This window comes from Diadema antillarum, unplaced genomic scaffold (genome assembly GCF_040938485.1).
Source record: "Diadema antillarum isolate AM-2024a unplaced genomic scaffold, OU_Dant_1.0 seq00000215_RagTag, whole genome shotgun sequence".
Classification (NCBI taxonomy): Eukaryota; Metazoa; Echinodermata; class Echinoidea; order Diadematoida; family Diadematidae; genus Diadema; species Diadema antillarum.
Window position 1 is genome coordinate 223,218 of NW_027271270.1, and position 15,116 is coordinate 238,333.

Here is a 15,116-nt window from a genome sequence, read left to right on the forward strand (position 1 = left end):
AGATATTCGTTTCACCGCAAAAGTGATGTTGAGGGTATCATAAAGCAACACAGATCAACATGCATTTTGGATTTCAGGGCCCCTTTAATGAAGTCATCCGGACGAGCAGTTTTCTGTCGTTATACCGAAATTTTGTTTTTTATGTCTTCCCAGGATACTAGAAATCTGTTCTCTATTCTAAATGAAAAATGATATTAAAGGGATTGTACAGTATTGGTGGAGGAGGCGAGGATTGGGCTTTTAACTTTTTGCGAGATATCAATAAACCACTTATGGAATAGTGCAGAACACACCATTCCAAGACAAGTTCAAAGTTTACTTGATGAAAAATCAGTTTTGGAATGGCTGAGAAATCCAAAGACAAAGTAAAATAAAAATCGAGATCGTGATAAAAGCTGGGTCCCACCTTTTATTAGGATTACTCTGTTTTAGGTTTCTCAGCTATTTCAAAACCAATTTTCATCAAATTAAATGTTGAATGTTCTCTTGGAATTACATGATCTTTCATATTTCATAGCAGGTTTCTCATTATCTCACCCAAAACTGTTAGAAACCTGAAGGTTGGTCTCAACGAAAACTATGCGTTCCCTTTAAGAGCATGCGTGTAAACCACGTACAACACTGTCAATTTTTAAACATAGATCAGAAACACATCTAAAATTGCATGTGCATATTGCCGAACAAACAAGGGAGGAGGGAATGAATATAACAGAATATTACTTATATGGGACGTTTATTTCCACAATGAGTTTTTACATGAAATGTATGTATGGATTGGGAAATGCGTTCTTCGAAAAATGAAATAAAGTGAATTGACATTACATGTACATTTAAAAACAAAGAACAACGCGAAATTATATACGCAACGTTAAACCAGTATTGAAGCTTCAAATTGAACAGAGTTACAAGATCATAATGTTGTTGTTTTTTTTTTTAGTCGGCTCCGCTATTCATATTGAGAATAATCTTTTACAGAGTGACACGACGTCCTTCTCTGTTATACGCATTCAACGTTGTAAGCAGAGTCAACGGAGAGGGAAGAGAAGTACAAACTGCAGCACTTCGATGCAGACGAATAACGTGAAAGAAGCGTTGTAGCTCCTAAATTTGTCTGCAACGATACCTGGATGTGAATTAGGAGTACAAAGTTAGAAAGTTCTATTACAACATGAGCGCATGAGCATGCAAGGGTACACCGAACTTTAGTCACCACCTATCTTTTTTTTCCTCTCTCTCTTTTCTTCAGTAGCGCTTGGACTCATCGAAAAACTGCTCTATTTTGTTTACCTACAATCGTTCTAAGCGTATGATGTATAGTCTTCTTTAAACGTAAGATTCGATTTCGGATTTCCTTTCATTGTTCAATAGAGGAAGTTATCTCTGACATATCTGTTAGCATTTACACAAATAGTGATATCTACGTGTACAGGCCTACATACAAAGGCCTATATACATGAAATGCATTTTTCAATACAATACAATCATATCCTCATATTAAAGTAAACAAATTATACATAGCTACCAGCATTGCATATCATTTACCCTCATTGTATCATCCTACATGGACTTTGATGATGGCCTTATTCGGGTTAAAGTAAGCAATTGCAATACTTCAGTAACTCTGTTACAAGGTTACAATATGCAGAAATGACGTGCAGTGTGCTCAATTCTGCCCTGTTTCCTTTGAGATTTTGAAAATTTTGCTTTCTAAATGATAATGAAACGATGACTTAAAATGTCATCTACTTGAATTGGACTGATTCAAAAAGAATGACGTCAGATTATTGGGGAGCTTTAGATTTTCGCGACGGGGACGTTCAGAGAGGGAAAAAAAAATTTGAGCATGCGCAGAAGTGCTCGTCAAGTTGATCTATTTTTAGCTTGCGTCTTTTGAGTTTTTCACTTCGCGTACTGGGCTATTTTTACGTCCGCACTGTTTGCAACGTATACTTCATGAACCGATCATATGGGGGCGCCATTTTATTCTTTATACGTTGCGTCCACTGGTTGCATCCTAGCGTAATCTAAAGCTACTTTTCACCACCACGAAGGGGAGAGGAGAACGTCCAACGCACTCGTCTCAAACGTCCGCGCGTCAAAATCTAAAGCTCCCTCTTCACTACTAACCCACCTGCAAGGTATGAGCCTAACAGCAAGCCTAATCCGAGTGTCAACACTTGTATAGCGAAGGCAGTGTCGTAGTCCCTCGGTGCTCTCTCCTTTATCACCACGTATATCAAGACGGCGCGACTCGCGATGGAAAACGCCTCTAAACATGACATGATATACGTAACTGCAAAGTTGGTTACAAAGACATCGCACAGTAGACTCAGGGCCAATAAGAATGTCGAGAACAAAATAGTGTCCATAGCTCTGCCAAATCTGTCCGCGAGAACACCAATACCAATCCGACCAACAACATTTGCCAGACCGGCACAGAAGCTGAGTGTAATGGCTTGGAGGACGAGCATTCCTCGTTCGACAGCTCGAGGTATTAGGAAGGTGTGCCAGCCGCCGTACGTGATTCCATGGAGGGTTGAAGCAAACAAGAATATTACAAGGCAAGGATTTGTGTAGAAGTCGGACTCTTTAATCGTCTGAGCCCATCTTTCCAGTCTTCTTGGTACGTTATCCTGTGAACTGGAATCAGTCGCTTCCTTCAAGAGTTCTGTCCTTTCGTCACTAAAACTATCTGAGTTTATTTCTGCCTTCTCCTCATAAAAGTCTTCTTCACTGGTTGACATATGCGTATCATGCTTCGGCAGCCCAATGATCTGCTCATTAGACTCCACAGTATTAATGCCTTCATAACCGTGGAAATAAGTTGAAGTAGAAGGCTGGCTTTGTTGGGCGATTAACTCTCCATCTTCAGTAATCGTACAATCTCCATTTTCTCCTTTGCTACATTCGAGGTTTGTGGTCAAGGGAACATTGCGCGAGTTATTGTCTATCTGAGGTTGATTTAGCATGCTTAAAGGGATAACATGAGCTGTGAGACCCCCAACGATCAACATGGCTCCTCGCCAGCCGTATATCCTCATTAGGAAGTCGCCAATGAGTGGGACCACAAACATGCCTACAGGAAAGCCCGCGGACCCGAGGCCGAGATAGAGCCCAAAGTTGCTTTCTTGCAGACGACCCAGTTCAAGAAGTCCAGACATCCATATTATGCCGAGACCGCCTCCTGAAGAGATAACAATGAAAAGAAACAACAACCAACGAATCAACAAAAAAAAAAAAAAAAACCCAAAACAATCCCCTATACGATAAAAATTGACCTTGTAAACAAAGCAGACAATAGAAGAAAACAAATTTAAATGAGAGGATATTTAAAGTTAACAGCTCATTTACAAGCAAAATGCTGTAAATTATTTTTAATTTGGGCGATCTAAATAGAAAAGCATTTTTTTTTCGTTTCTTTTATCTGTAACAAATTGTAATTGGAATGAAATATTTGAATACACTATACAATTCCACGAAATCAGGAGGGCAATCTACTGAAAGAAAGCAAATACCGTGAAGTGAAATAAAGTAATGCCGAACTTTTTATGGGAAACATAGCTGTACTCACGAGTGTAAGCATCAAATTTTGTAGAATGGTTTGCTACATGGATTTTCATGAAAAAAATATACTCAAAGAATTGGACCTATGACAAAACTCGGATCTTAGTAAAAACGCAGAACTGTATGGATTTCAATCTACTACTTTTGGAATATTAGTGATAGATGGGCAAATCCTTTCTACAATGATCCTTCAGAGGGATCCGACATCATAAAAAAGTTAAACAGAAACAAAATATCAAGTCAAGTCGAGTCACGTGAATTTGTTTTATTTCATCTCCAACAAATTCAGGATACAATGCAATGTTTGAGAAAACAAATAATGTCACTAAATCAGTACAAAAATGTAATGAAGGTATCAACAATAACTGGAATAAAGACACAGGTAATTGTTATCAGAGACACAAATAAATGCTATATCTTTAAGTTAAATCCCGAAACAAAGTTGTTGGAAATTGAGGGGACTACTAAAGACAGAGCTTATAGTACGCAGTCCCCTCATAAGAAATAAAAGAAAAAGTCAAATTGCAGAACAAAAACAAACAAACAAGCAAACAAACAAACAAACAAACAAAACTGGTCAATTTGCCGATACAGAGATAGAAAAAAGACAGAGTAGTACACACACACATACATGACACACAGAGATGCACATTAACAATCACGAGGCAGCTCTCCTGTAAAGGAAGAATAAAATAGATAGATAGAAAGATTACTGAGGAAGGTATGGTTTGAATAGATTGAAGAAGACAGGAAAAGGAAGAAGGAAAAGAAGATAGTAGGTCATAACCAGGGCACGTGAAGAACAGAAGCTTGGGCTCGCTGAGGTACAGGAAGTTTTAAGATTAAACAACAACAACAACAACAACAACAAAAATTTCTAAAGTCAAAACAGACAAATGAATGACTTATTGTGTTGTGTAAGAGTTTCTTAAAACGTTCTTTAACTTGAAATAAAAGTATTAAAACTTAAGGCATCTTTTATACTATCATCAAGAGAATTCCAGAATTTTGGTCCAGAAAAAGAGAATAAAGATTTTGCAGAATCCGTCCTAGTCAAAGGCAAATGATATTCATGGGATTGACGGGTCGGGTATGCATGAACAGTTTCGTTTTCAACAAACATGGAATCAAATACAAAGGGGGAGAATGGTTGGTGAGTTTGTACGTATAAATAGTCCGAATTGCAAGCGGTGCAGATCATGGATTTTTGAAATGTTATTTTTAACGAAATAAATCATCAGTGTGACTTCTTCACGATTCATTACAAATAATACGAAGACGTTTTTTTTTTCCTGTAAAAATGATATTCTCTCTGTATAAGTGGAAAATGCATTTCCTCATGCGATTCCATAGTTTAAGTAAGGTGATAACAAAGTAGAGTATAACTTGAAAAGAACATTTTTATGGGAGACAAAAGTTAAATTTCTTTATGACACCTGTAATCCTACATACCAGACATACAGAATCAATGTGTAAATTCCGGGTGAGTATGTTGTCAAGAAATCCAACCTAGAAATTTCAAAGAAGAGACTTCTTCTATCATCGTGTCTTCCAGGAAGATATTTTCGGTAAATATTTCCAGAGAGTTACTGAAAAACATACATTCTTTAGGTTGATTGATAGTTTGTTCGTTCTTATCAACTGAAGTAATTCATTAATTTAATGATTTAAGTATTAATTAATCTAATGGGATCAGACTCGGATGAAACACACGAGTGTCATCCGCAAACAATAAAAAAGAAAGAATGCTTAATAAAAAATTGAGATATCATTCACATAAAGAACAATTAAAAAAAGGACCTAGCAAGCTTCCTTGAGGAACACCACTGTTAACGTTTTGCATAGTAGATGTGTTGCCGTTGATAAGTACAAATTGTTTTCCGGTGGTAAGGTAACTTTCTTCGGATACCATAATGTGATAATTAATGAAGCAGTATGTTGGGGTCGATGGTACATGTATTAAAAGCCTTGGAGAGGTCCAGGAAGACTCCAATAAGGTGATAAATTTTATCAATAGCTTTTGAGATTTTATCAAGAAGGTATGGATTGCGTGAAATGTGTTGTGTTTTTGCCAAAAGCCAAATTGAAAATCAGAAATAATTATGTGAGTATCTGAAAACTTCAAAAACCTTTTCTTATAATTTCGAAAGACAAGCTGATAGCAAGGATATTTATCGATAGTTTGCATCTTCTCTTTCACCTATTTTGTGGCAAAAAAAAATTACAAAATTTTGAAAAGTTCTTTTCTTACATAAAAAGCGTGAATGTCATGGTGTTTGTGCGTGTGTGTTTGTGTGAGTGTGTGTGTGACGGTATTTTCTCGCAATGTGAAACCTAACGTGATACACAATGTGATACACAATGTGAAACACAGTGTGAAACACAGTGTGAATACATTGTGAACACAGTGTAAAATCTCGTTCACATCGATAAATTCGAGCGGTATAGCATTCTGAACACATTCTGAAACGGAACATTACCATGCAAACACTTGATGATACACAAGAGCACAGTGTGAAATCATCACTGTTAGATTCCAGTGTTTTCATATAGCAGCTATAAGTGAACAAAGTGTCAACAACAAACTGCAGGATTCTGTGTTCTATGACACGAAAAAAAAAAGAGAGAATAAATGATAATCATGAAAGAAAATACACAGTCATTGCATTTGGATAAAAAAAAACAAACAATGAGGCAAATCCGTAACTCGAAACACTGTTTTGCACTTTACCAGTCAGTGATAAGGCAGCTGCCAGTTCTGCATTATTCCTCGCTAAGCTAGCCAAGACCAAACCAAGTGTGTTGGTAACCGCTCCCGTCATGAGAAGAGAGCGAGGTATCCTACGATACAGATATGACACAAGGGGAGCTACGAAGAAAAAACGAAGAGGTACAATGTAATTGAAGAGTTTGTTCGCAAAAACCGATAAGTCCATATTTGCCAAATGGAGATGTTTGCGATTAGAGGTCAAGAAAAATAAAGAGAATAATAAGAGAATGTTTGCTTCTTTCGACCATAACTTCAAAAATGTACCTTTATATGTAGTGACCAATATATCATTTCAGAGGTATTATTTTGTACTTTATGACAGAGACCGTACTTCAAATCTTCAAAAATGGACTTATCGGTTTTTGCGAACAAACTCTTCAATTTGAAATGGTGTTCGTCATCTATACAGGCTACTAAACACAAATTCCAAACTCTTTCTTATATCAATTTCGCCCTGAAGGATTGCAATTAGCATTGTCTTATGGGGGACTTTAAAATCAATCTTCATTGTTTCATTGCAATATGAGAATTTAGGATTTCTGGGACGAACACTGATCTAGGGCTTTCTACAGCTCAGTCAGTAGAACACCGGGCTAAAAATCTGGAGGTTTCGGGTTCGAACCCCGATGGAATCACATTTTCTTCACTCATTTTTCCACAGACAAATTATTGCAATAACACTGTTTCAGGACTTCTTTAGATATGGCAGTTTACGGTCTTCATTTATAACGATTCAGACCATGAACATAAAGCTCAACAGTTTTATGCTGTGGAAAATGCTTTGATTCATACGACCTGATAGAACATGTGGAAATGCCTACCCTTCTGTTTTGTCCTATTTTTTTTCTTTTAGATGTAATCTTCAGAGGTCTATTAAGCATCAGCTATGCAACGTCATTGATTGAGGTGTTGGAACCACTGGTTGAAACTCACCGGGACATAGAGTGAATGCGCTAAACAGACCAAGTGTAATGCCTATGTCCGTAGCCGTAGTCCCCAAGCTCATAGAGATATCAGGCAGGTACACCGCAGTCATCTTCAGAACTCCAAGGAGACATGTTGAGGAGCCAAAGACCAGGAGAACAACAACTACATGACGGCGGTGGGATACCATGTTGGAAAACTTCGTGAACTCATGAGCGTTGAAAGGGACTCACTTGGCGTGCTCCTTAAGTATGCGTGAGCGGCGTATACGAGGCTGCACGCAGCGCCGCTTGCCAGGAATACCTGGTGCCCTCGAATAAAAAGGACATTGATAATCCACGCTTGCATGCCCATTCCTATCACGAACGAATTTTAACGACACAATTTTTGCATCAAACTTGAATAGAGGTTTGGCAGGATATAATTCTGGAAAGTTACAGTTATAATGGTATGTGTAAAGTTGTACATGGACACAGGTTTTAATTTAAAGGGATCAATTTTCTAGGTCGTGTTTATTTCAGCTGTTCTTCCGTGGGTAGAAACCATCGCAAATCATACAGTCAGCGTTATTTCATCGTAAACACACTCATGTGCGTATACCGAACATACATATGTAGTGGATATACATCCAAGCATTTTCCTCAGTAAGCTTAACTCATTTAGGGTCATGAGAACCAGAGGATTGTAGGTTGACACTTATTTCCCCGTTAATGCTTGTAAAAATAATTCTGGTCTAAATATTTGTAATGAGAAGGACTTTGGTGCCCCCCCCCCCCCAAAAAAAAAAAGATAAGAAAAGAAAAGAAAATTTAATTTGTAAAGCACTTGGTTGAAATTAAGGAAAAAATTATAAAGGGGAGCACCTGGAATATAGATTTATTTTGTTTTTACACTAACACTGTAAGAGCAAAAACAACTGGGAAATTTCTCATATAGGATGAATAACTTGAAACACAACAGATCAGCCAAATTTATGACTGATGCAGGTGATAAAAGTTGTGTGAAATGTAACCATAATAGTTCTAATCCATAAATATGTGGCCTGGACTTTGAACTTGTAGTCCAAAACTGTAGTTGTAGTCCAAAATTGTAGTCCAAAACTAGTGACACGTATTTATGGCTGAAAAGTAAAACAGAAAATCACATGGGTGCTGTCGGCAAGTTGCACAAAATTGCTGCCGTTTGATGACTGTGAAAAGAAACAACAACCGATAAATACGCTTGAATGAAAAGACATGCAGGCTCCATTTGGGTCATGGTCACTCTCACGCTTTGATTGATAACAATGCTCTTGGTCGTACGATGGCGATAGAAATATCAGAGTAAAAATGTTAAACTGTGTATTCCATCGATGTAGGATCCCACCTTTTTTGTTCTTGCTATATGCAGTAATACATTAAAAGGCAAAATTTACCATTTGCAGATGAAACAAACACCAAGCATTAATGCTTCAGTTCTTAAATGTGACTTATGGATAGAAACAACTAATGCAAAAAATTGAACCAGTATAATCGATGTTAAGTATTGTTAGATATCTAAAATGTGAAAATGGTTTAATAGACATGCTTCCAGCAAACCCGGAATACCAGATTAACAACGAATCTGATAAAGGAAAGGAACTTGGAAGAAAGTTGCATGCTATGATTGAACATAGGCCTTCATGAGGGAATTTTTTCGTTTGTATTTAAAGGGACTGTGACAGTACTGGTTGAGGTGGAGGACTCATGTTTTGAACATTCCTAAGTGAGATAATGAGAAAACTCTTATGGAATATGAAAAGCATATAATTTAAAGAAGGATTCAATGTTTATTTGATGAAAATTGGTTTTCAAATGGCTGAGATATCCAAAAAAGTGATGATAATAAAAGGTGACAGGCCATAATTTTATTAGGATCTCTTTGTTTCACCTTGCTTTTGGATATCTCAGCCATTTCAAAACCGATTTTCATCAAATAAACTTTTGATACCCCTTAGAATGGCATTCTTTTTGACATCTCATAGAGTGGTTTCTGAATATTTTGCAAGATGAAAATTGGTTTTCAAATGGCTGAGATATCCAAAAAAGTGATAATAATAAAAGGCGACAGGCCACAACTTTGTTAGGATCTCATTGTTTCACCTTCTTTTTGGATATCTCAGCCCTTTCAAAACCGATTTTCATCAAATAAACTTTTGATACCCCTTAGAATGGCATTCTCTTTGACATCTCATAGAGTGGTTTCTGAATATCTCGCAAAACGTTAAAAGCTAGATCCTCGCCTTGACCAGAACTGTACACACCCTTTAAAAAATTTAGCGACAACGATTCATTGATGCCAGAGTCAAGGCTTTTCCAGAATGCCAAACCTGTGTGTAATATCGTTTTATGTGCAAACGCAGTTCATACTTCGGAAAAGTGAAATGAGTTTTCCTGTTTTGTATGGTAGGAATATATAACTTTATTTTTTACAAACATGGGAGTAGAAGCATGAGGTAATTGGTCTTTACTTAATTGATATATAAATATCCCAAAGGAATAAGGGTATATCAGTTTTATCTGTTTTAATCAGCTAATACTTTTGAAAAGTGGCTTGTTGGTGATAATCAATTTGTACAAATGAAAATCCGTACATCTTGCTTTTGTGTTCTGCTCCATTCGTATTTCGGAACAATTTCCCCAGGCCAGTATGTGATAATGGAGATATAGAAGTAATAAAGTGGAATATAAAGTATGTAATATTATATATATTGGGAAAACATGCCGAGTAATTTATGTAGATAATTTGTTTGTTCCTGCCAAGATAACTTACAGTCAAATAAAAGGCCAAGAAATTTAAGTGAATTGTCTTTTGTGAGTTACCCTTTGATTGAAATCGAACCAGGTAAATGAGTAATTGTGGTATTATACATCATATAATTAGTTTTGCGTAGATTTATGGACAATTCGTTGGTTTGAGTCCAATCATTAACATGATTCAACTCAGAGTTAAGCATATGAAGTAACACCTCTGTGTATCTCAAAACTGCTACCCTCAGGTGTGTAGACCTGTGATGATGTGTCCACCATTTAAGTGTGATTTTAGTACTCTTTCGTCACACACACTTTGACTGCATTGTTCCAGACATCAAATTCCAGTGCACAGAGGTACTTGTAATTCTCTTCTTCTTTCAAACTCTTTCAATATTTTTCCCTCGAGAAGTGATATTCTTGCACTCTTCATTTGTCTCCCTCTCGTCATAACCAAATATGTTGATTTTGTAGTCAGCTTAGATTCTATACTAGAGATAGTTCGTGGATCAGTTTGAGGCATGGCAAACTTACTTCAGAGGTATGTATTTCCAGATAGACCATACGTTTCTGCGTGTCCTTACGTTTTATAGGCGGATAGTGGTGGGATTGCACCTTGCAATGTATGTTCAAGATTGGTATCTGTGACACGGATACCAGCTTAAGCGAATGCCCCCAAGTTTATCATTTGCGCCAAAGAGTGATAAACTACTATATAGGTACATCGAAATTTGGTGTGACAGCTGTGTTTTCAGTGTTCTGAGGTGAAAAAAGGAAGAAGCGGTTTAGTACGCCTGTTGGTTAGTAATTAATAACTATTATGGATAAGAAATTGCGCCATCTACGGCATCTGCCGAGACTGTGTTTATGTGAAGTCTTTACTGATGTGGCCAGATATGGGAGACTCAATGTTTGATGCACAGTTGCACGCAGCTGCCTACCAATTGGTAGCTACAATTATTGCAGGTAGCGAACATTGAAACTCTTTCTTTGCTATCAGTGAATATATATGAATGTATGTCATTCATGCTGGGAATAATATGTAAATCATAGAAGTTTGAGAATTGTTTTATTGTTTTATTTTTATTTTTATTTTTTTAGTTTGAAATCTCACTTTCCCTGTAATTATTCGAGTGAAAAAAAAAAGAATCAGGGCGAGATGGCGTCCGGATAATAGAGAGATCCGGATATACGGACGTTGGTGAGGAGATGTTGGATCGTAGTTCCTCCTATGTCTCCCAGGCTAATATCTTTTAATTGAATTGGATTGATTTTGGTATCTTTCGTTTGTTTGTTTGTTTGTTTGTTTATTTTGCTTTTGTTTTTTTTTATCCGACAGCAGAAGGAAGTACCGAATGCTTATAAGCATGAGGAAAATGAACCGTCAGCTTTATGCCCCTCCGAAAGACTAGGCAATAAGGATACAGGGGAGTCGAAAAGTAGCACAGTGATAGGTCAGTCTTAGTCAAACAAGTAGGGGAACCCGGGCAAAGTGCACCAAACAATTTTGTCCAGCCAAAATGGGAATTCAAAGCAAAGTAAAGCAAGATTTTTGGTTTATACTCATATACCTCCTGCTAAATTGCTCTACTATAGCCGTGCACATTCTGGCATAGTTTTAAATATACTGATTCCTTAAAAACCTACTTTCACAGTTTTAAGAATAGAAGAGTATCTAGGCCCTATATGATATAAATGACATTTCGTACATGTGGTAATTTTTCACTAGAGAATTTAAGCGTTTTCTAAAACTGTAATTGAAAAACATATTTGTAATGTATTTCGAGGAATTGTATGCAATTTTCGTGAACTGTTACGTCACGTTACCAACCTCAGAATAGTGATTAATGACACGGAGTCGAGATCAGATTCTGCAAGCGATTCAATCTAGCAACTATAGGAGAGCGTAGCTGCAGCAAGCCATGCGGCGTGCGTGGAAACGTACCAAACTCCATTTTACCCACAGGCCCATTAGTTAACATCACATGTTCCACCTTGCCCCGTCCACTTTGTGATTTATAATTTTTACCGGTTTTTACCGGTCGGTTAATATTTGCTAGCCCTGATACCACAATTCGTGGAAGCTTAAACCCATGCATCGTTACCAGGGTTTTCGACATATTTCAGATAAGCACGATAATTTGGCATATAACATCTCATTATCAATTATTGTTTTCGAGGTATGAAAAACAGACGTTTTCCCTAAAAACACACATACAATCATTCATTTGCACGGCTCTGATATCAAAAGATGTAGCCTCCATAGAGGGTTCTTGGTGCATAAGATTTAGATTCAAGACTGAATATGAATATGTTTAATGGGAGTGTTTCACTTTGCCCTGTGTTCCTCTTTGCCCCGGATTCCTCTGCACTCCGAAAATGGGCATTTATTCATGAAACCAGCAATGAAAGAACGATTATAGTACATGACTTGAAAGAGTGTTCATTCTATATATCATTTTGGTATAATGTTTGTGTGGTATGTGTTTACGCTTTGATGAATAGGAGATATTGTTTGTACGAAAACGTATTTAAGTGAGAGAACAAATTAAAAGCAGCACCCTATCTAATGAAATGCACTTCATAGGTTTTTTTTTCTGACGTAAAGTCGTGCGCACACATACACCAAAGAGATTACACGACACACTCACGCACCTATGTTGACAAGTAAACAAGGAGCACACAAACACACATACACATCACATACGATGTAGCGCATCAAGATGCAGAAAGGAAAAACATATATCTAATGGGTGATTTTAATATTGATTTCTCTTCTTTCGTTTCAAACGAATGATTTTTTTTTTATTCAGTGTTGAGCAGTGTTGCCATGTTGACAGGATATTTTTTATCTCCTTTTTCTTTTCGTTTTTGTAAAAGCAATTTCAGAATTGATGGGGCTGGTACCCTCATAGATTGATCACTTCTTGTGATTTACCACATGTGACCACTGTAATATTTGTTCTTTTTTATGTCATGTTGTTATATCATTGTTTGTACAGATCACCGAAGAAATCTGTCTGTTTTTATAACTATGATTGTAAAACATGTGCAATTCAGCCTTTGGCTGCCAGACATGATTTTTAATAAAACCTGTTCAATTCAATTAAAAAAAACTCAACAAGTAGAATATTGAATATCTAACCTCGTATACAATGGCTTCCCGTATTTCTGAACCAACCTGCATTACAGATGCAACAAAAACGTTGAAATATCGATGATATATTTTCCAATATTCTCACTGATAATTTTTCAAAGGTATATTTTGTTCTGGAATATCAGACCATCTTTGTATTCACACTGTCACGATAAAAATGTACCCATTTTACGCCATGACGGGCAAGCTGAATATCGTATGCGCAGGCAAGAAACCAATAGTAACATTAATTCATTAAATTTTGATTAAGCGCAGGAGCAGAGGTTAAATGATTATCAAGAAGATGATGCTAATACGGCATATGAAAATTACATTCATAGATATTTGTATTATCATGACAAAAACATTCCTTTTGTTCGAGCAAAATGTAAACGTGTAAAAATCCTTTGTACAACCAAAGGGATTTTGATTTCCATTCATAAGAGAAATCGTCTTTATAAAAAAAAACACAATTAGCCATCTCAAGAAAATTGCATGCAGTATTTATAACCGTTTTCGTAATTGGCTAACGTCAAAGATCGAGCAATCACCTAAGCCTCATTACATGCCATAAATAGAAAGAAATAAGAATATTAAAAAATCATTTTGGCAGATTATTAATGAATTACTGAATAAGAAGACAATTACTACTATCACGTAAGTAATTAAAGTCAAGATATCAGAGATTCAGAAAAAATTCCAGATACTTTAAATATTTATTTTGTTAACATTGGTTCAAAATGGGCTTCCGACATAAACTACTGACGATCATTAAATTCTTCCTGAACCTTGTGTAATTTTCACTATTTTGGCAGCAGACTAGCCCATACGAAATCTTCCAGAGTTGACAAGTCTACTGGACACAATGAAATAAGTGTAAACCTTTTGAAAGAGCATATTCATTCTATATCTTTACCTTTGTCCCTTTTCACCATTGGTATTTAGCCAAATTCCTCAAAAACAGCCAAATTTACTGAAAAGATGATTCATCACTTGTGTCCAAGTTTTGATCAAATTATGGTTTTGCCAGCCATGTCAAAGGTTTGTAAAAAAAAAGCGCAATACGGTCCTTATGATTTTTTATTTAAATAATAGTATGTTTACATCAAATCAGTATGATTTCACAAAATCTCATTTAACAGATCCAGCTTTACTCAACTTTTTTTTTCATGATTAGGTGATAAGCTGTCTGTTACGCGAAGAATATATGCCTTTGATATATTCATGGACCTTATAAAAGGCATTTGATACTATAGATCATGACTATATTGATTAAAAACGCCATCTTTATGGGGTGCGTGGCAATGCTTTACTTTGGTTCGTAGATTATTTCAATAAGACAGGCAACAAACAGTATGTTCAATTTCAAACTGCAGAGTCACAATGACTGACAATAAAATGTGTTGTACCATCTTGGGACTGTTATCATTCATCTTACATATGAATAGCATTGTTTATTCTGTCCTAGTATTGCATTTCACACTTGTCGCTGATGATACAACTGTATTTTCTCACAGAAATTCTGATACTCGTATAAGTATTTTAAACACTGAATTACTGAAAATCCGTTTATGTTTCAAATGTAATAGATTATCATTGAATACTTTGAAAGCTTATCATATGTTTATTAATGGCTCACATTCTCAACCTAATGAATGTAATATGTGTATAGATTCAATTGTTAGATTAATTGTTAATACTTATTGTTAAACGTCTACAAAATTTTTGGAGTGATTTTGAATAATAAGGTAACTCAATATAATTTTGTTTTGGTTCTGGTATGATTTCATTAGTATTTGTATTGAAAAATAATCATATTACATGGCCCCATCACAAACATAAATTTCATCTACATCATCTCCTCCAGCGAAGATGACCTGGACTCTCACCTCTTACGCATGTTTTCCTTCTTTTATATTTTGACCGCATATATGCCTGCGAAGTCGTATCAACC

The 15,116-nt window shown here is 36.2% G+C and overlaps 1 protein-coding gene across 1 annotated transcript in view; it reads right to left on the reverse strand.

The window, feature by feature from the left end:
• Positions 1 to 1,025: 1,025 nt before the first annotated feature.
• The window catches only part of LOC139729015 (monocarboxylate transporter 9-like), a 28,140-nt gene continuing 14,049 nt past the window's right edge, over positions 1,026 to 15,116 (reverse strand). The window contains exons 4-5 of the mRNA XM_071639940.1: positions 2,132 to 3,184; positions 1,026 to 1,123 (exon numbers count right to left, since the gene is read on the reverse strand). Of these exons, the coding sequence (XP_071496041.1) occupies positions 1,026 to 1,123; positions 2,132 to 3,184 (1,151 nt within the window). The remainder of the gene's footprint in view (positions 1,124 to 2,131; positions 3,185 to 15,116) is intronic.